General features: G+C 37.3%; 2 protein-coding genes across 2 annotated transcripts; both read left to right on the top strand.

Moving 5' to 3' along the window:
- The first annotated feature begins 1,224 nt into the window (after positions 1–1,224).
- Positions 1,225–13,400, top strand: vps26a (VPS26, retromer complex component A). The gene is made up of 9 exons (XM_030163589.1): positions 1,225–1,353; positions 3,706–3,855; positions 4,330–4,405; positions 4,842–4,998; positions 5,396–5,560; positions 5,657–5,763; positions 6,899–7,000; positions 7,092–7,201; positions 10,706–13,400. Exons 1-9 carry the CDS (start codon positions 1,351–1,353, stop codon positions 10,820–10,822), a joined length of 987 nt encoding a protein of 328 aa, XP_030019449.1. The 5' UTR covers positions 1,225–1,350; the 3' UTR covers positions 10,823–13,400.
- Positions 13,401–14,645: 1,245 nt separating this feature from the next.
- supv3l1 (SUV3-like helicase) lies at positions 14,646–22,747 on the top strand. The gene is made up of 16 exons (XM_030163574.1): positions 14,646–15,063; positions 15,210–15,287; positions 15,564–15,671; positions 16,779–16,893; positions 16,984–17,152; positions 17,382–17,493; positions 17,746–17,823; positions 17,961–18,052; positions 18,139–18,319; positions 18,656–18,749; positions 18,851–18,970; positions 19,086–19,185; positions 19,813–19,893; positions 20,254–20,430; positions 20,888–21,036; positions 21,673–22,747. Exons 1-16 carry the CDS (start codon positions 14,799–14,801, stop codon positions 22,094–22,096), a joined length of 2,343 nt encoding a protein of 780 aa, XP_030019434.1. The 5' UTR covers positions 14,646–14,798; the 3' UTR covers positions 22,097–22,747.
- Positions 22,748–22,942: the final 195 nt, after the last annotated feature.

Raw genomic sequence — 22,942 nt, 5'->3', positions numbered from 1 at the left:
ATCTGTATATGTGTAGATGTTTTATCATCATTTTAAACTTGTATGTAATATTCTCATTTTTTTTTTTTTTTTAATTCTTTTTATTACTTTACAGTCACTTTACTCATCTAAATTTAGTACTCCTTTAACCCATAAAGACCCAAACAGCCACTGGCAACCCAAATCATCTACTGATCTAAAATGTTTAGTACATATTGATCCATGAACCCTATCACTACATGTAAAATAATTCTTTTAAAATGCAGTTTCTCAGCTTTTCAGCAGTGTCACATGTGTCTTTTTTGGACGTTCAGAGGCTCCGTAGTTATCGTGGAAACACTGTCATCTTCTACAACCTTGATTCACCAGTAAAACCCATAGAGTTGGATTGATGACACTGGATGGGCACACTGGGTTTATATTCAGTTAATGATAGATTTTACTGAAACAGTCTCTTTTTCTTTGGTTTTCTCTGTTTCTGATATAATAATATAATATATAATAAAATATTATACTAAATGGTCACAAATAATAATAATAATAATAATAATAATAATAATTTTATTTGTATAGCACCTTTAAAAACAAAGTTTACAAAGTGCTTTGACAGAGGACACAACAGCAGGTTACACGAAGCAAATAAAAACACTAAAACAGAAGCAACACAATTAGAGAGATGTATAAACAAATTAATAATCAAACAGGATCAAATTTGAAAATTAAAATTAAAATCAAAAATTAAAAGTTAAAAAGGGACAGACATCACATAAAAGCAAGTCTATAAAAATGTGTTTTAAGAAGTGATTTTAAAAAAAATGACTTAAGAAAGGTTAAATCTACAGAAAAAATCATTTGGGAACAGTCATAAAAGTAGCTCTGGGTCTTCATGGATGAATTATCTTGTATTTTCTAAGTTTAATTATATTTATCAGAAAAATCTCTATAGTTAGCAATCAGTTGATAAATAAAATAAAATAAAGTAAAATAGAATAAAAATAAAATTGAAGAGAATAGAATGAAATATGAAACAGAATAAAAAAAACAAAAAATAAAAATAAAATAAAATAAAATAAAATAAAACAAAACATGCACAACCCATGAACCATTTTCTATTCACATTCCTGAAAACAGTGATTTCCAAGTTCTACCACATTAGAGATAAAGTTACCTACCGGATGCTTAATTATCTAGTCCGGTCACGTCCCGTCCCGTGGGTGTTTCCAGTAACCCCACACCCACCCACACCCCCGCCCACGACCATACGACCCGTGTCACATGACGCCCAGCCTTGATACTACCTCCTGGTTCAGACACGGGCTTGGCTACACGGAACGAGGCTAACTGTTAGCTTCAGCTGTCTAGACGGCCGTCATGGTGAGTGTAAAAACACACATTAGCTTCCGGGACCGCACCGAAACGGGCCGGGACGAATATTCTAACAAACCCAACATCGACAGAGGGGTCCAGTTTTTCTCGACAGCAGCTTTTTCTTATTAAAACGTGACAGGAAAGCTAACTGTGTTGGTCGAATTAGCGGTGTACGAGGCCGTTTATGCTAGCAGTGGTACAGGAGGCTCAATAACAACAGTTAACAAACACAGGCATTCATAACTGACTAAATGCTACTAAGGATGTTCTGTGTTGAAGCTTCAAAGTAGAGGTGATAGAACATGACAGGTGTTGATGTTAGCTCGATGAGAAGTTGTATCCGTAAGTATGTCAGAAGCAGCAACAATTTATCTAAATCACACCATTATTATTATTATTATTATTATTATTATTATTATTATTATTATTATTATTATTCTATTTTTTGCTGCATCTTTTCTGGATAAAACAGCACTGATTCCCTATTGATTCCATGAAATAACACAGATAGTCCATGTTGATGGTTCACACCCAGTGACTTGGCTGACTTGATGGTAGGTACACTTCATTAATGAGTGGTACATATTAATGCAGCTGTTTTCACACAGTCAAACAAAGCTTTCCACGCGTGTCCAGCCTCTGATTGGTCCCTGGTGACATCTTCACGATCTGCTGATGCCTCCAGATTTGCTGCTGGAGCATGTGTTTGTGACTGTGCGCACCAGCTCAGAACCAAATAATGTGGCAGTGCAGTTAGTGATAAATGAATGAATGAGTTTACAAAACAATAGATGCTATCGTTATACCTGACAGAACTGTGCACACCAGTGACAGAGGCCGTGAAGAATGTGCATAAACAAACCGTGGTTTAGTTTGTGAACTAGAATGCATAGATTGAAAAGTGATGTTTCACCCTCTTCGGGAAAGCTGCTTTTACATAGGGGTGAAAAATTTGTCATGTGCATGAAATTTGATTGACATTATTTCTTTTTTTGTCTTCATTAGTTGAAACAGAAATGAGAAGATTTTGATGATTTCTTTAAATGACTGATAACCTCAATATCCTAATAACTGCTAACCTGATAATATTGTGCTTTAAAATATGCTGTTTAAGCTTTCACACCATTAAAAAACCTGTTATCAAAGCTGATTTGCTGTGATTGTAGAGTTAGATCCTTTTAGAGCCTCACAAAAAATTAAATCTCAGTATCAGTTTGTGCAAGTATGTAATGGCAATGGTCCACTGTGTGTGTACACTGTATGTTTTGTTTTCAGTAATTTACCTGTGTTACAAAATTTAAAATGTAAATAACTGAATTTGTATTTTTAGCTTACCGGCTGATAGACCATAAGCTATTGTCGTCATACGTCATCTGTTGTTGTCTGTCGTCCGTTACAAAAATTTCAATCATCTTCTTCTTCAAAACTACAATTCCGATTGACTTCAAACTTGGTATACAGCTTCTTTATGATGATGTCAACAAATCTGGATTTGGTGCGACTTTGAAAAATTTCCCCATTATAAGAGATAGGAAGTGGATCGATGCAGTAACTCAGTAAATATAAATGATATCAAGTTGAAATTTCTACAGTCCAGCCCTGATGGGGAGATGACCAAAACATAATGTCCACATGCTGATCAGGATCTTCTTCTGGATCCAGGAACTTATGGAAAATTTAACATGGGCTCTTATGGGGAAAAATTTTCAGTCATCTTCTTCTCCAAAACTACAGTTCTGATTGACTTCAAACTTGGTATACAGCTTCTTTATGATGATGTCAACACAAGGTATTGAAATTATTTCGATCTGGATCTGATTCTGGATTTGGTGCGACTTTCAAAAATTTTCCCATTATAAGAGATAGGAAGTGGATTGATACAATAAATCAGTAAGTATCAATGATATCAAGTTGGAATTAGAATTTTTTACAGATCTGATTGGAATATGACCAAAACATGGGCTATTTCTGTAATATAATAAATACACATAACTGAGTGATAATAAATGGCATCTGGATACATTTCCCAAAGCTTTTCATTTGGCCGGTAAGCTACAGGGCCATTGGTCCTATTTTTATACTTCTTAAAGTGTGAGTTACGCTTAGAATTATGCATGTCAAAATGCTGAGTAATATGTGCATTTTTCTTGACCAAGCAAGTAGACTGAAATAACATTTGCAATTCATAATACTGTCCACAATAATCAGATGTGTCAGCTCCACTTATAATTCATATATTCTTGCAAGGTGTGAAAATGACAAACATTACAAAACAAACTTAGAACATCTGAAGTAGTAAAGGCATGTGCGGTACATATCTTACATAAACTGATGTTTTATCTCGTGTTCTGCTTTCAGAGTTTCCTAGGGGGTTTGTTCGGGCCGGTATGTGAGATAGATGTACTGCTGAACGATGCAGAGAACAGAAAGACAGCCGAGTTAAAGACAGAGGATGGCAAAGTGGAGAAACACTACCTGTTCTATGACGGAGAGTCCGTGTCAGGCAAGGTAAACTGACTTTACTACACTCCTCTCTTCAACAATCAAATTAACAAGTGAAGGAAATTAACATAGTTTAATGAACTGTTGTTGTCACGTGTCACATCAGTGTGACGTTTTGACATAAAATGGTACCGGTTTTTAGTTATATACCGTAATTATCAAAGGGGTACCAGCAAATATGAGTTACAGGGTATTGACTTCAGTGTTTCAGTGTTTGGATTAATGAACTGTTGCAAAAGACAGAACTAGGTCATGAGGATTATTAATATGGGTACAAACTGAAAAAACACCTATTCAGTAGAGTTCAGACTGCTATATGTTGTAATAGAATATGAAATGCAACAAGAGGGGTGTAACTTTATCCAAGGGATAACAAATACACAGTTTCCCGGCTCTGTATTGAGTGATAGATATTTATAAATTGCAAATACCACCACATCATCATAGTGAAGTTGAACACCTCACACATGTCCCCACCAGGTGAATCTGAACGTGAAACAGGGAGGAAAGCGCCTTGAACACCAGGGCATCCGCATCGAGTTTGTTGGACAAATAGGTGAGCATGATTTCTGACGCATTTATTATGCTTTCATCAGCCCACTGTTCTATTTTTTTTTTTTTTTCTTTTCAGTAAGGTAAGCCTCTACATCCATTTGGGTTCTTCTGATTCTTCAAAGACTGTGCTGAATGATTTATTCTTTCTGTAGCTGGAAAGCTGCTTGCCACCAGTATTCTACTGGCTTTCCTCACATGGCTGAAAGGTTTTAACAGACCATGTGGTGGTCATGTGCAGCCTGTCATAGTGCAGCTAAACCTTCCACCAACCTTTTCTACAGAGCTACGAGAGCAGTGTGTTGAAAGAGCTTACAATCCAAAAGTAAAATAATTTGCAACACCTCTGGGGAATCCCAGCCCTGATTATGAACACAAGCAGGATTATCATTACTTTTAGTAAAACAATTAAAGTGTTAACCTACTCTGTTGCTTTTCAGAGCTATTTTCTGATAAAAGCAACACCCATGAGTTTGTGGACTTGGTGAAAGAGCTGGCTTTACCTGGAGAACTCACCCAGAACAGGAGCTATGACTTTGAATTCATGCAGGTGGAGAAGCCTTATGAGTCTTACACTGGAGCTAACGTACGGCTCAGGTATGTTCATTCTTCACCTCAGGTAGACAGATTTTAAATTCTGCTGCATGAATTTAAGTTGTTCACTTCTTTGACGGAGTTTAAAAAATACTTTAAGTATAAAATCATTCAGGAATTTTAAGCTGAGATGGTAGATGTGTTTTGTTGTTGATTCTTTTGTTATAATTAGAATTGTACACATTTAATTTAATGTAAACAGTGTATCAGGCAAAAAATAAGCTTATGCTTCTAGCCTATTCCTTTTTTGATGTTTATTATGATTATTGTACTAAGTGCAATGATTAATGTATAAACCAAAATAAACCATTCATTCATTCATTCATTGATCGCAGTTCACACATTTCTTCTGAATTGCTGAATATACGGCTCATACCTCATATTTTATTTTTTGCTGTAGGTATTTCCTCAGGGTGACAATAGTTCGCCGCCTCTCTGACCTAGTGAAGGAGTACGAGCTGATTGTTCACCAGTTAGCCACATACCCAGATGTCAATAACTCGATCAAGATGGAGGTGGGCATCGAAGACTGTCTCCACATTGAGTTTGAATACAACAAATCCAAGTGAGCTCAGTATTTCCACTTTTTTCTCTGTTGGAGTCATTTTTGCTGTCTAGTCTAAAATAGAGGCTCACTTTTGTTGTAATGTGTATGTGCTAGGTATCACCTTAAGGATGTGATTGTTGGGAAGATCTACTTCCTGCTGGTCAGGATCAAGATCCAACACATGGAGCTACAGCTCATCAAGAAGGAGATAACAGGCATAGGTAAAAACCAAGAGTCTGTTAAAATCCTGCTTTAAACACATGAAGGAGAGTGTTTTCTAAGCCAAGTTCAAACTGAATCACCACTGACCTCTCAGATTATATTAAAATGGTCTGATTTATTTGTAATTTTGTCAGATAATCTTTTTTTTTATTCATGGTATCCAGTAAGATCATACTATCATCATTTTTAATCATATCTTATTCCTGATTATGTAGACTTAAAACTTATCTATTCAGCCTTACATTTCATTCTGCATTATTATGATTTTATTAACTTTATCATTGTATTTATATTGTAAGATGTATTATAACAGGGTCCCTGCAGGGTCTTAACAAGTATTAAAAGTCTTGAATTTACAAATCTGCATTTAATACCATAAAAAAGCCTTTAAAAGGTATTAAATGTGATACGGTAGGTCTTAAGTTATGTTGTCATAAACTTGTTTCCTGTATTGTGTTTAAATGTCTCTGTTACATGTCCAAACTACAAAGACGGTAACATTAGTCGACTCAGTTCCACCCGTTCCAACCCAACAATTTTATTGAAAATAGGAACCAATTATTGTTAATTTTGCAGCCCCTGGTGAGAAATGACAGGGAACGGTGGGAATCGAGGCATTGGATTAAATAAATACATTTTCCTAAATTCTAGGAGTCACCAATATTTGCCAGTATGGCTGTGAAATAGGCATTAAATTCAGTTCTAAGTCATCTTAAGAAGTCTTAAATGTAACTTGTACAAACCTGTAGGAACCTTGTATAAGTGCACTATGGTTTTATGCTTGTCTAAGTAAGCTGAAGGCAAAGTAATATAAACCCTTTGAGTAATTAAATGAATGTGAGTTAGTGAATATCAAACTTGTCATTAAATATGCAATGATCATCCAATTAATCATTAAATCTATGATTTTTTTTTTGCGCTATTGTCTTCTCTCAGAGTACGTAAACTCAGTTTAGAAGCCAGGATTGTGAAAAGTTTTGCTGATACCAGTAGTTAGTAAAGAAAAAGAGCGATTGATCATTTTCCTCTACTTTGAACCTACCTACAGGGATGAAATATAATATACACATGCGTTTTGATGGATTTATTGATTGATTAAATTCGACTCATGAATTTCGTTGTTTTGTTTTTCAGGTCCCAGCACCACAACAGAAACAGAGACGGTTGCTAAGTATGAGATCATGGATGGAGCTCCAGTCAAAGGAGAATCGATCCCCATCAGACTGTTTCTGGCAGGTAAAAACCCTCTTCTTTTCATCTGTGTCGTCTTGAGATAAGACTGTGTCAGAATAATAGAAACGGAGTCGCATCTTCTCTTTGCCGACAGGATATGACTTGACACCCACCATGAGGGACGTCAACAAGAAGTTCTCTGTACGCTACTTTCTTAATCTGGTCCTGGTGGATGAAGAGGACAGGAGATACTTCAAACAACAGGTATGAGGTTTGAGGAACAGCAAAGTTATTTTTTTAGCATCATTCATTCAGAGAGACAAAAGGTGGCACCGTGAGTGATAAAAGTTTTTGCTTCACATGGTCTAAACATGTAAGTGCATGTAAAACATTATTACTGCCGCCAGGAGGTACTGTGATCACTTTGCTTTGTGTGTTTGTATGCGTGCATGTTTGTTTGCTTGTTAGCAAGATAACTCAAAAAGTTATGGACAGATTCTGATGAAATTTTTAGGAAATGTTGATACTGGCACAAGGAAGAAATTAAATTTTGGTGGTGATCGGGGGGCTTTTCTTGTGTTATTTTGTGTATATATTGATGACACTATGTGCATATTATGTAGTCCACAGGTCTTTAAAAGATCTGTAATCCAATATTCTGAATTTAAGGCAGCTGAATGAATTATGATGTTAAAGCTAAACTATGTAACATTTTCCCGTGTAAATGTCTACATTACTAATCCTTCCCAGTCATCACTCCTGACCCCCTTTCAGTGTGTGGTGGTATATTTACCTGCAGAGCCTGTATTTTGCCTGTATTTTTTGTTTTCCTCTATCTGTGCTGTGTTTTGGATAGGGCTGTGTGATATAGAAAAAAATCGTATCACGATAATTATTTTTCATATCAGACGATATCGATATGTATCAGGATATAAATCAAATCACTATTTTTGTCGAGCTTAAATTTTCTGTTACTCATAAGTTAGTTGTGAAGACATCAGAACATTATTTTTGAATTAAATATGATTTATTTTCTGTCAGAGGTTGAACATGACAGATGTGCTGAAGAACATTACACAGCTGTTTCAGATAAATCAAATAGGTACATATATTTAAAACTAAACTAAAAGTCTGACCAGCAGGGAAAAGCTTTCAAGTTTTAAAAGAGAACACGAACAAAACAGACCATCTTCACCAAACAATACCAGGGGTATATATGTGGGGGTGTGTTCCTTAACTGCTGTAACTGCCTTAACTGGTGTAAACCGAAAATGAAACTTAACACACTTTGACTGTCTGACTCCTGGCTTCTATTCCACACCCTACTTTTCAGTAACCCAGTTGCCCAAATTCTTGGTCAGATTCTCTCCAGAGGGAACACTCATTATCTCCCGCTGCAGCCCAAACATTGGTGTGTGTGCTGCGGCAGCTCTCACGCCTGTGCTGTGTGTGTCATCCTAACTTGACGCAGTTCTCGTGTGATTGGTTCGGTGTGGCGCTACTTAATTATGATTGGCTGTTGTTATGTCTGTCAAAACATGGACAAATTAATTCTATCAAAATTGTACCGAGCATGTCTCATATTTCTATCGAGGAAAAGTTATTTCCTGGTATATATCGTTGTCGTTTTATCACCCAGGCCTAGTTTTGAACGTCCAGTCACGGGGACAAAACTCTAGACACAGCACAGACACAAATACACACATTCTATATCTTCTCTGAAACATACCTGTCTGTAACACACACAACAGAAATGAGGAAGCATATACATCAGCTTTTTTCACCTCAAAAAAATGTTCAACATGTATGTTTTTAGAATATTACTGCAGCAACCGAATCAGCAAATAACATGTTATAGTTATTTCACAGCTTCTATTTTCTTTTTCTGCCACTTGTTTTCTCCATTCTGTCTATTGCTCACTTCACCACCACGCTCTCCCTGTTGTTCTGAGTGGAGACGAGAGGCCAAAACTGAACAGATTCATTTATAAACACAATGGAAAAATGTCACATACTTTGCCTTAACTGTTATTTTTATAAAATGGCATTAATTTCAGTCACTCCTTTAAAGGTCTTTGGGGAAAAAGTGTGTTTTGTAACAAAACCACAAAATGAAACCTACATGGAACTATTGACTACTAATGTGGTGTACACACTGTTACTTTCTTGTTAATGTGGGTGAAAATTCAATCAAATGCGGCTTGAGAGGAGAGCATTAAGTTCCTGTTTAAAACCTATTAAAAATAAAACTGAAACTTGTTGCATCTTGTGCCAGACAATTAATTTACATCGACAGGAATTCTGAGCCTGTGGATATCCCCTACATATCGGTCTTATTATTACCTCCGCCAAGGAGGTTATGTTTTTGCCAGGGTTTGTTTGTTTGTTTGTTTGTCTGTCTGTTTGTTTGTCTGTCCGTTAGTGTGCAACATAACTCAAAAAGTTCTGGACAGATTTGGATGAAATTTTCAGGGTTTGTTGGAAATGGGATAAGGAAGAAATGATTAAATTTTGGTGGTTATCGGGGGGGAGGGGGGCCCACGGGGGGGGCCACTGATCAGCCTTGGCGGAGGTCTGCGCTCTCCGAGTGCTTCTAGTTTATTTTACTATCAACTTTTATTTAACCAGGAAAAAAATTACTCAGTAGTTGCTTTTCCATTGGACTTATGCGCAAAACTTTACAGATATTTACCAAATGTCGAAAAAACAGAAGTGCACAAAGTCGGTTTTTCCATTAAATCACAAATGCGATGATTTGTTGATTAATTATTGCGAGATGACACGAGAAGTCATTCCATAAACATGGTGATAACATGAATATCATATTGATTTACAGATATATTAATTATTATTATATATTACCCCTCTATCCCGTACTAAATTAAAAATAATTTGGTTTCCTGGTGTGGTCTTTTAAAACGCTTCTTCTTGTTGTAACGTCCGTCAACATCTAGTCTTTTTTATTCATGTGACTCTAGTTACAGAAAATGGTCTTTCCATTGGAGTTTTGCATGATATACCAATTGCACTATGCCTGAAAAACCACCCCTTGCCAGCACAAAAACTTTTAACTGAAAAACGAGAGTTTTGGCGAAATTGTCGTTTTTCTATTAGGTAAATTTTTATGCACAAGTTATATTCGTGCAATTTGAGGGTCTATGGAAAAGTGACTAGTGAGCTTTAAAACCTCTTTTGTGAGAGTTTCCTGGCCAAGACAACAAAAACAGAAGTTAAAGAAAATAGAAAATGCAGCCATACATCTACACTAAAAATAGAGAAAAAACAGAGTAAAACACATGCTTTTGTTTTATTCTGTAGATGTGATTAAATGCAGTTTCAATCATGAGCTATTTTTTAAACCCTCGGTCTGTGTCTTGGACTAGTCAGATCAGCCTTTCTGTCATGTAAGCAAACAGAAGTGCTTGGACTGCATTTCCCTCAGTCAGTTTGTCTATAACAAGCAGATTCTAGCAGCAAATGTTCACACCCAGACACAGGCCAAGTGGTGCGTCTGTCTGCACATATTTGTATCTGTATTGTAATTATTTCACCTCTGAGAAATAAATATCTGGAATATTTATTTTATGCATTTATGTTACTGATACATGAGATATCAACAACTACTGTAAATGTTCGTTCACATGACTTTTTCACATGTGCATCAATAGAACCAGAGTTTTAAATATGTCACATTATCAGTAAGTTATTATTGTGTTTTTGTTTGTTTGTGTGGTTGAACTCATTTTGTTCCTCTGTGTCTTTGTTTAGGAGATTGTTTTGTGGAGAAAAGCTCCGGAGAAGCTGAGGAAGCGAAACTTCCACCAGCGCTACGAGTCTCCCGAGCCCCGAACCCAACCAGTCACTGCTGAGCAGCCGGAGATGTGAGGGCTTCGCTTTGGACTAAAAATACACACAGACACACCCCAACTGTTCACTGCTTAACAGCCAGAGGCGCGAGGGCTGCCCTGCTCTCTCCCTGTCTGGACTGAGAAGATTCCTGTATACATGAATACACGTACATACCTTCAGACATCCTCCTCACCCCCCCACAGCTTCAGATGGGAGCTGTCCTTCCACCATAACCCCAACCCCCTTTTTCCCCCCCAGGATGGAAACACACTTGCATACAGATGCGCATACAGTCCAAGTCTGCCGAACGCTAAATGTCAAGTCAAGAATGAGAATGCGACCTGCCCAAGTAAAGAAAACAGACAGTGAGACCATAAATCTGTTCTTGACGTCTCAGATTGAAAACACACTCAAACCGCACATTTAAGTGAAGCCATACAGTCTCAGTTTGTCGAAGGCTTAATAAAACAGGAGCAGAGATAGGGAAGAGAGGATGGGAGGAACTACCACAGCGTTTATATCTTCTTCTGCCACAGGAGCTTCTTCTGTTCACATTTGGACAGCACATTCTGGCATCCTTCCTCAAACATCCCCTTAAAAAGGTGGTTCCCTGTAATCTGGCTCGGTCCACAGGTTGGCATTTCATGGGGACTGAGCTGAATGAGGATATTGGAGGTTAAACAATGACTCAACACTTGTTTTCTGTTTTTTGCAACGGTTTAAGATATATAAGGTATATAAGGTATAATGATGCCACAGCACTCACTCATCTGCTTAGGGAACCAACAGTCGTAAATGTGCTGTAGGGGCAGTAGGACCAGTCCATATATGGTTTTTTCATGCCTGTTTCAGTCTAACTAATGTTAGAATTTAGTTTGTGCATCAAATGTTCATCTTAACATGATTTCAATCTTGTATTTAAACTTAAAATTTATTTCATAGGAATGACTAAATATTACTAAATGTCCACATCTCATTTCAATCATGACTACATTTTGAGTCAAGCTAAATAAGAATTTATTATTATTTTTTCAAAAGAGGAATTTACCTTCAGTTTGCTTGAAACGAATAGAAAAACACTGCTCACTTCAGTCTGTTGTTGAGATGAATATTTGATGCTGTTTTCACTGCACAGCTCTGCCAGGCCTCTGTTAGCCTTCAAATGTGTCTAATGGCTGTTAAGTGTTTTAAAAGGCATTTTGTGAAGTTCCCTTGTATTTATAACTATAATCTTTAAAGATGGGAACTATTTGTTGACTGTCTTCCTACATGATCGCGTCACTCACATCACAAAAACAATCCTACTGAAAACATGGAAACTATTTTTAAACCAGATCATGCTTTTGAAAACTGAAAAATGATGTTATGATCTGAAATGTTAATACTGTACACTCTGGTCTGTACACCTCCATTAGGGTGTGCATCTTAGAGATCTAAAACCTGGACCAGTTCAGCTAAATTCATCTGCATGGTTACATAAAACACAAGCTACTTATGATAAGAAAGGTCATTTTGTGATTTGGGTGAATCAATGCTAGTGTCAACATCAGGTCAGATTTTTGGATATTTATCAGCTTACGCAATATAATAAACATTTTCTTTAATTTATAGAACTTAAACTGACAAAAAGGAGGTTAAATACATGAGAAAGTTGTCATTAAGCTACTTATATCTGAAAATGAATGTTCTGTCATCTCCACGAGTAAGTATTTAGATCTTGAATGAATCAGTAGAAAAATGAAGTGATGCTACCTGTTATCAGCAGACTGTATGTTCTCCGTTCTTCACTTTCTTGCTCATAAGGGTGCGGTGTTTGAATTTATAAATACTGTTGTGTAATAAATGGCTCATGTCTGCCATTGTCAGCACTGGAAAGGATGCAGTATCAGTACATACTGTCAAGTCCAACAATGTTCCACTGTGATGCCCAGACCGGCAGTTTAGGTCCTGCTTTAAAGACGCACTCTCACACTGTTGCTTGTGATGACACCGGTCCCCTGTGTGTCAGGTGAATTTGCTGTTAAGCTCTGATCTGTGGCCAGTTTTGCACTTTCCCCTCCATTGCTTAACTTTGCTTAAAAGGGGCATGGAAGCTGAAACTAAACATCACTCAAGGACAACTTCACCTCAGAGATCTCCTATGTCTGAAATGGACAATATACTGTCATTTATATATCACTACTTGTTTTAATTGGACTTACTAAGTACAATATTTTGTTGCTTTTTGTCTCTTTCATTTATAAGTTATGTCACCATTTTGTTTCTGGACACCCAAAACTACTATTCAGTTTTTTGTTCCACCGACACGAGTGTTGGCGATGCATTTTGGTTTTCCTGTCTTTGGGACAGTCGAGTTTGCGAGTGATGTCTTCCTTCTTTGTCTCTGCACAGGTAGAGTTTATTTGGTGTACTTTCCATACCTTCAAAGGTAACGAAACACTAAAATGCCAAAAAATCTCTGCCCCGTCTTATCTACTGCATGTTAATCTTTACACTATGTCTAATCATGCCATCAAGGTGAGTGTGTGTGCATTTGTGTGTGTATATGTGTATATATACCAAACCCAAATATTATAGATAAAATGAATCATGAATAAAGCAAATTTATACGGAATATCTCTTGAATGCTGTTGTGTTAATGTCACTTAAGCTACCACCACAACAATTTCTTTAACATTCTGTTGCCAACAACTATTTTATTGACTTTTTGCTGCTCCAAGCAGATGAAAACCATGCTAGAGCAACTCCTCAGTTGCTGAGCTGCTGTATCTGGTATAATGCACTCTGCAGCTTGTATTTTTACTGCACTAGAATCACATTTGTATATTAGGAATATACATCTGTACATTTGGTTCTGCTATTATTATTGTTAGATACAGTCCAGTAGTAGTTGGTAATGAAGGTAATGAAAAAAAAAATGTAATAACATCTTAGGTACTTTGTCAAACATGCAGTAAAGGGGTTGCACTACGACCTGTGGCTGTACATATGTCGGGGAAATAACTTAAAACTGTAGCATTGGTAGATTTCTTTGTTTTTAAATCTTAAAACTGAATAAATAAATAAATAAATTTCCATCTTTATTAATCAAAATCTGGTTATACATTCAATCACTTTCATAGAAAAATACTTATTTTTCCAGACTGAGCAACAATATCAAACTTAAGTGAACAATATTAGTAAAGAATATCATAAAATAAAATGAAATAAATAATTATCAAAATAAAGTCAGAGGTCTAATCAGGAATCATCACTTTCAAATTTTCATAAACAGTCAAGGCTCGTTTTGTTTTCACATGTCTCAGTGTCTTTCTGAAGTTTGTTATTTCATTTTTGTAAATTAAGAACAATGGGGGGGGGGGGGTCTTCACAAATCTACATTTGTGTATAATTTGTTTGGCCATAATAATCAAAGTGTTACACATAATTTCTCTTTTTCTGTTTTCCATTATAACTTCAAATTTAATGTCTTTGTATTCCAGTTTGGGCGATTGAGTGTCCTTCTCAGATGTCCAGAATAAAATATTTGAGGAAAATCAACCTTTGAGTGGCATCAAAGTTAGTTAAGGTCGTTACTCAACAAAAAAAGTGGGACACTATTTCAAGTAACGAGGCAATGAGTAGGTTTACACACACGATCTTTGGGTTGAGCTGCTTTATTTTGCCTGTTCATAATGGGTTATTTGTTGCTGGTAAAGTGCGCTAATTAAATAAATTCACATTTATATCAAACATTGTAATTTATTTTTGGGATTTTTACCGAAATAGCTTTAAAAACGGCTTAACCACAGCTAGTTTGTGCACATTTTGTATACAGGCATTATTATAGCCAGCTATTTACAGTTGGGTCCTGTTACACGTTGTGACAGTCGGAAGGGAAATTTGTTGACCGACCTTTGAAGAAGCTGAACTGTTGTTATCCATATTTACAGACTTTCTGAAAACTATGGGGCGACAGTAATACAACTTTTCCATATTATTCACACAAACAGTCACCACGGGAGGCTTAACCATGTCAGTAAACCGCTGTGTGAGTTTGTTTTCCCGGCTTCAGCGCCACATTAGCTCCCAGGCTGCTCGCAGTCCCGTGTCCACACGGTCCGGTTCGTCGGTGAGACAACATCAGGCTGCTGTTGTTGTCTGTAGCAGAGGTGTTTCATCTAACAGCTCTTCTCCTAAACCTCCGGATACTTCGTTGTTTGTGCCCGTGTCCCTAAAGGCTGAGTCCTCGGCGGATGGCAGCGTGGGAGCAGAGCTAACCCAGCCCCTGGATAAAAGTGAGGAAACCCACCATCGCTGGCAGCTCATCTATACTTTACAAATCATTTGTTATAGAGGCTAAGGCTCTTAAGTGAATGGGGTGCTGTCAGGTGTGTTTGTCATCCTCTGCTGAGTCACAGTGTGTCTGTTTTGTGTTGGTCAGATGAACTTCTGAAAGTTGTGAACCGGTTTTATAAGAGGAAAGAGATGCAGAAGTTGGCAGCAGACCATGGACTGGACGGTAAGAAAAATCATGATCTGTTTTCATTCATCATCTGATTTACTAGTTTGAGTAAAAAATGTACGTCTTGATTCTTTACAGTGCTATGATTATTATGTATGTTATGTCAGTCAGTTAAAGGCACCTTCAGTCTGAAGAGGGGAAAGTCTTGGCTGTTTTCTCCTTGTTAAATGTCTCACTTTCCTTGAATTTTCTGAGTAAACTACTGGAATTACAATCAAAAGATGTTCTCTGGGGTTCATTATAATAGAAGTAAATCCATTTGTGTATTTGTAGCTCGTCTGTTTCATCAGGCCTTCATCAGCTTCAGGAAACAGGTACTGGAAATGACATCACTCCCTGCTGACCTACACATCGTCCTCAGTGATATCTGCTGTGGAGCAGGTTTGACAGTTTCTGATTAAACCTCAACAATATAACATAAAATGTACTTACTTAGAATACTAGTGTTTTTTAAATATCAGTAGGGTATATTTAAGTATTACTGGTAAATTGTTTGTGTTGTTGTGTGAACAGTAAAGCACTCAGTATAATGGTCTCTCTCTGTGTTTTAATAATAATTATGACTCTTCTTTTTTCCTGTTACTACTGCATTAATGTGTATGTCACATGTTACTGCTATAGGTGTTTATGGTTGAGCTATAAAGGAACCTTTAAAATCATGACATTTGGAGATGCATAATTTTTGCTAGACTGGAAGAGGATGAAAATTTCTAATCTGAAAATTAACTAAATCGGATAAATACAGGGTGGGGAAGCAAAATTTACAATGAACATTCAGTTGTTTTTTCTCAGCAGGCACTACGTCAATTGTTTTGAAACCAAGCATATATTGATGTCATAATCATACCTAACACTATTATCCATACCTTTTCAGAAACTTTTGCCCATATGAGTAATCAGGAAAGCAAACGTCAAAGAGTGTGTGATTTGCTGAATGCACTCATCACACCAAAGGAGATTTCAAAAATAGTTGGAGTGTCCATAAAGACTGTTTATAATGGAAAGAAGAGAATGACTATGAGCAAAACTATTAGGAGAAAGTCTGGAAGATACTATTAAAGAAGAATGGGAGAAGTTGTCACCCGAATATTTGAGGAACACTTGCGCAAGTTTCAGGAAGCGTGTGAAGGCAGTTATTGAGAAAGAAGGAGGACACATAGAATAAAAACATTTTCTATTATGTCAATTTTCATGTGGCAAATAAATTCTCATGACTTTCAATAAACTAATTGGTCATACACTGTCTTTCAATCCCTGCCTCAAAATATTGTAAATTTTACTTCCCCACCCTGTAGATACTTGTATTGGCATTTCTTCTGAAATGTAATGAAACTGATGAATAAAGTTGCATAACACGGAAATAACTTAAGCACAATAATAACCTCAGAATTCTGTTTGAGTAGAGTACTTGAGTATAAGTATCTAATTACTTTCACCACCGGTTAGCAATCATTTATTTATTTTTTTTAAATGCCCGTTGTTCTCAAGGTCACATCGACGACATCTACCCATACTTCATGCGTCATGCAAAGCAGATCTTTCCCATGTTGGACTGTATGGACGACCTGAGGAAGATCTCAGACCTCAGAGTCCCGGCCAACTGGTCGGTGTTATAAAGTATCCTATCTACCTCATTTAGACTTTTTTTTTTTTTTACCCCCAAGGCACTGATGTTTTAATATGTGTCTTTCAGGTACCCCGAGGCTCGTGCCATCCAGAGGAAGGTTGTTTTCCATGCTGGTCCCACTAACAGTGGAAAAACCTACCACGCCATCCAGCGCTACCTGGCTGCTAAGTCTGGAGTCTACTGTGGGCCCCTAAAGCTGCTGGCCCACGAGATCTTTGAGAAGAGCAATAGTGCTGTGTGTACCAGTTTTGTTGTGTCTTGTTTCTTCTTTTTAACCTACAGAGATTATTTGTGTTTCAGCTATTTTCTCATTAATTATTTTAGCTGCTGTCCTTTTGTCAACCTAATATTTTTGTTTTGCTGTACTTCCATGTCATTCTTCTTTCTTCTCTTTACAATTATATGTAATGTAACATGTTTTATCTCTTCCTCTCTGTATCTCACTTTACTCGTTTAATGTTCAGGGAGTACCATGTGACTTGGTTACTGGAGAGGAGAGAACATTTGTGGATGTGGATGGTCGAGCCTCTGGTCATGTGGCCTGTACCATCGAGATGTGCAGCGTCACCACCCCCTGTAAGTTAGCACCGCACATCAATGCCTCCCAATAAAGACGTTTGAGTCAGGTGCTAGTGTTTTGGCTGCCACTCAGATGAAAGCATGTTTTTATTTTTCGTACGATGATACTTAAATTCCAAAAGATTTTCTGGTTCTATATGTTAAATTTCTGCCATTTGCCTAGATTCCAAACTGTTGAGCCATAATTTTAGTTCTTATCTGTTTTCTATAAATGTTGATTTAATGATGTGTACATGTGTCTGACTATAGATGAGGTAGCTGTTATTGATGAAATCCAGATGATCAGAGATCTTTCTAGAGGCTGGGCCTGGACAAGAGCATTGCTAGGTCTGTGGGACATGCATATATTACTGTACATTTTCATTTGTAATTACCATTATATACCCCATACACCCCAAAATTGGGTGTTTTCCTCCACATTTGTTTGTGTGATTTCTCATTTCATGGTTTTTGTGTTTTTGAAGGTCTCTGTGCAGAGGAAATCCATGTATGTGGGGAACCTGCTGCCATAGACTTTATCAAGGAACTGATGTACACCACTGGGGAGGAGGTGGAGGTGAGGCTGAAGCATGGAGTGTAATAGTAAAATAAACTCTTTTCCTTTTAGTAAATATCTTCTTCTCTTTCTCCACTTCTGTCCAGGTCCACACTTACCAGCGTTTAACTCCATTCGCAATCTTGGATCATGCTCTGGAGTCACTAGACAATCTAAGACCAGGAGACTGTATTGTTTGCTTCAGTAAAAATGACATCTACTCCATAAGCAGACAGATTGAAGCAAGAGGATTAGAATGTGCTGTCATTTATGGGAGTTTACCTCCAGGTACGAGATTGAGTATTGAGAGGATGTCTACAGTTATGGAAAGATGTTAAGAGGACGATGGATGATAACAATCATCCATCAAACAAGGCTGAGCTGCTCGCATTTTTTTTTTTTGCCAAGAATGGTGATAAATGATAAGCGACAATATTTTTATGTAAAATTTCAGGGAAGTGTTGTCAGTAATTTGTAGAATGAAGAAAAATCTTAATTTTATTTAAACATAGATCTATAAACAGTAGAATCATTTGCCTCTTAATGCTTTCTATGGCTGTGTGTGTGTGTGTGTGTTTTCTTTATGACCACACAGACTGAGCTGAGATGTTTTATGGTTTACAGGTACAAAACTGTCTCAGGCTAAAAAGTTCAATGACCCTGATGACCCCTGCAAAATACTAGTGGCTACAGATGCCATTGGCATGGGCCTTAACCTGTAAGTACTGTCATCTGTATTATATTATCATTTATACTGTGTGTCATATTCAACTGTGAATTGAACTGTGTAACATGTTCATTTGTTCTGTCTCCCTCCAGGAGTATAAAACGTATTATTTTCAATACTCTGGTAAAGCCTAATGTTAATGAGAAAGGGGAAAAACAAATGGAAACCATCAGCACTTCACAGGCTCTGCAGATAGCAGGCCGTGCCGGCAGGTCAGTCACAAATCTACTAAAACTAAAATACAAAAGGGAATCAGGTGTGAGAGAAGATCCAGTGTTAACAAGTGATGCTTTCATACAAGGTATGTCCTATTGTCACCATCTTCAGGTTCTCATCCAAGTTTAAAGAGGGAGAAGTGACGACAATGCACAGAGACGACTTACCCGTCCTGAAGGAGATCCTCAGTCATTCAGTGGACCCCATAGAGGTGAGTGTTCACATCACCGACTGTATAAAGATGATCATTCAAGGCCGGTTTCTGTTTTTGGAAAAGTCATAGCAGCTGCTCTGTCCCAGTGTATCTGCTGCATAGCTAGAGTTTCTGCTGTGTAGAAAAGTGTAGAGAGGTGATGTTCACTGGCCCACTCATTGGTTTTAGTCACCGTTCGTTACCCATTTTCACACCATCAAACAATTCATGTAGAACAAGTTGAGACAAAAGATGACCTAAGCACAAATCAGGCTGATGAAATGAACCTTAAAAGGAACAATAATCACCTTTAGGATGCATTTATTGGGCTTCCACTTGGACTTCTGTGTGTTTTTGCCAAAGTCTCAAGGAATAACATGGAGGGGTGGGGCTTATTACCTATACTGCAGCCAGCCATCAGGGGGTGATCAAGATGTTTCGCCTCACTCTGGGAAAACTTTCATTTCTTCATCTGTTTATTGAGTCTATGATTCAGAATTCACACATACATTATATAAATATTATAAGTTCACAATCCAGCCTAAGTGTGTCTCAGGTCCAGGATATGCAAATACACATTAAAACACAGATGTAATATATCACAAAACAGATGTTTTACTAGATTATCTTTGCTGTTCGTCTCAGACCGCAGGTCTCCATCCCACCGCTGAACAGATAGAGATGTTTGCATACCATCTGCCTGATGCAACTCTGTCCAACCTTGTGGTGAGTTCAGCCGTTTTCTTCATTTTCCCTTTTTTTTTAATAAGAACATTATGTGTGGACATTTATCATATTGATCTAATACATAAACACGTATTATATCTATTCTGTACCCAGTAACCAGATAGAACCATATAGAACTGTAAAGATTCCAGGGTGATCATTTGAATGATGTACTGTATTTGCATGTTGTATGAAATAACCTGCTCTCTTTAGTCTTCTGCTTAGACGCTAGTAATCCATGGAAACTCAGTCTCTTACATATAAAAGCATTCATAATTGTCTTTACTTTGTGCAATGTGTAGCCTCATCTTTTTGTTTTTCTACACTTTGTAACTGCATTCTCTGCCTCCTCTCTGTTAGGACATATTTGTCAGCCTCTCTCAGGTGGATGGAATGTACTTTGTCTGTAACATTGATGACTTTAAGTTTCTGGCTGATATGATTCAACATATCCCTCTGAACCTGAGGTCCCGCTACGTCTTCTGCACAGCTCCCATCAACAAGAAGCAGCCTTTTGTGTGTACGTCTTTCCTAAAGGTGAGAATATGAATCCTAAATCTGAGGTAATTGTAATGACACTAACAAGAGAGATAAGATAACTGATGCAAGGTTGGAAAACAACCATGCAACTTTCCTTTTAGACATTGTACTTTCACTTTATCCCTTTACTGTTGTTTCATACTGATAAAGTACTTGATTGCTCCAAACTCAAATTATTGCTGTTCACAAGTAACCTTTGAGATGAAGGCTTAGGTTCTTCATATCTGTGATATCTGTGTAAATATAATAAATAAAATGTATGAAAACTAAAGCTGGCATTTAATGAGTTTAGTTCATTCAGATTCTTTTTCTGTGTTCTTGATTACGACATGGTCATACTGCAATACTGTCTGTATCAGGAGGTATTAATTTCCTTTCCTATTTGCCGTATGAGCATGTTTGTCAAGCTTTTGGTAGGTTCGCTTCACTGATTCAAGCCTTGTTTCTCTTTCAGTTTGCCCGTCAGTTCAGTCGAGACGAACCACTGACATTTGACTGGGTCTGTCGTCACATCAGCTGGCCACTGCCTCCACCTAAAAACATTAAAGACCTGGTTCACTTGGAAGCCGTTCATGACGTGTTGGATCTTTATCTCTGGTTAAGGTAGATATGAATGTTTTATAACAGAAAATAAATGTGCACCAGAGGTTGTAGTGAGTTGCTGATCAGTCATGATCATAATTCATAAGTACACCTGAGAATGAGAGCTGTTGCACACATTGGTCCCATATACTAGTTTCATGAAGTTTCAACAGTCAAGATTAATGGTCAGAGGAGCACAAAGGCTCTGGTGAGCTATAAAAACCACACCCTAGCAATATGTATGATGGTGATTAGATAATCAGTCTAGTACTGGGGTCAAAAAACAATGAAGAGGACTTCAGGGAGTTCCAACTCTAGAACACAAAAGGAGGAGCCACAGAAGTGACTTTAAACAAAGCAAAAATTAAAAACTACTGCATTTTATAAATAAAAGAAACATATATAAATGCTAAATATTACAAAATAACTTATGTTTCGAGTGATTTTTAATATAGATAAGGAGAAAATTCAACATTAGCTTTAAATGGACATCATAATGTTTAATATCAACATTGGGATGATTATTTTTCTGGTATTGTTTAGAAAAAAAAAAGAACATTATCTAATTTCTTCAACATTGTTTCTTATTATATATTAATAGGCACTACAGTGTGTAAACACTTGCCTCTTTATTTATTGTTGTCTGTCTTTCTGTAGCTACCGTTTCATGGACATGTTTCCAGACACAGCCTTCATTCGGCAAATCCAACAGGAACTAGACGACATTATCCAACAAGGCGTCAGAAACATCACGCGTCTCATCAGAGCCACAGACACAAATGTCACTGACCCACTACAAACACAACAGAATTCCAGGTCTGGCCACATTGGATCTGCTAATAACAGCGGACGTACAGTCAGTAATTATTCTACCGGTGGCAGAGGTCTGAGAGGTCAAAGGAGCTCCGGAATGGACAGTTCTCTGGCGAGTCGCCTGGTGAGAGACGGACTGCTGACCCCTGATTTGCTGCAACAGTTGCAGAAAGAATGGTCGAAAGAGCAGGGGCAGGATTTCAGCAATCGGAGGGAATCCGATACAGGCCATTACAATGACAAAGGGAAAAAGAAAAAGAAGAAATGATCGAACACGTGTCTGATCCTGTGGAGTTGATTTATGTGTACAAGGCTTGTATGGAATGAATCATGTGAAGCAGGTCTCAGGATGTATGCGATGAACTGATCAGAGTAAGCATTTAGTGTGAGCTCTAAAAATGAAACTGGCTCAAGGGAGTTTGGACATCGTTAAAGCCATGTGGTGTGGAATGAGGTTGTGTCATTGAAGACGTACTTAGACTCTAAAGCCTCACACTGTGTTCTCCAATTTACAGAAAACTACCTGTAATGATGAAAATGTAGTTAATCTGTATCAATGTCCTTCCTGTAAAATCCTTAAGCATTTCTAAAAGCTCAAAAACACAATGAAACTAGTCGCCACTGAAGTGTATAAGTCTGATCCACTCTGCAGCACATGTACTGACTTCTACTGAGGTGTGAGTTTTTAAGTAGGACTGTGACTGAGAAATGTGTGTGGAATTCATGTCTGTGTGCATTTTGTTCAGTTCTTACAGTGGAGTCTACAATCATCCAGATGAACAGGTTCGACTGAACACTCATCATACATGATGTACAGACCGTACTGAGTGCAGCCCTGTGGAATGTATAGAAAATGCCCTATTTTTTTCTTGTTTGTACATTTAAGATGATATTACTCAATTAAAAACTATTGTTTAAACTGTCTGTGTTTGTTTGTATGACAGACATAAAAGAATTAATGTATATGTTTATGATTTTTTTTTTTTAGTTTTGAAAAAGGTAAATAAGTGGCATAGATGATCTCTCAGTATACAGAGAAGATTGATGAGCAAAGAGAAACAGCACCCACATATTAAGCCAAAAGACATCTAGGCATAAAGAAGGTATAGCCTAG

Source organism: Sphaeramia orbicularis, chromosome 3, assembly GCF_902148855.1.
Source record: "Sphaeramia orbicularis chromosome 3, fSphaOr1.1, whole genome shotgun sequence".
Taxonomy (NCBI): Eukaryota; Metazoa; Chordata; class Actinopteri; order Kurtiformes; family Apogonidae; genus Sphaeramia; species Sphaeramia orbicularis.
The sequence above is the reverse complement of the archived record's forward strand: the minus strand, read 5'-3'. Positions and strand labels throughout refer to the sequence as shown.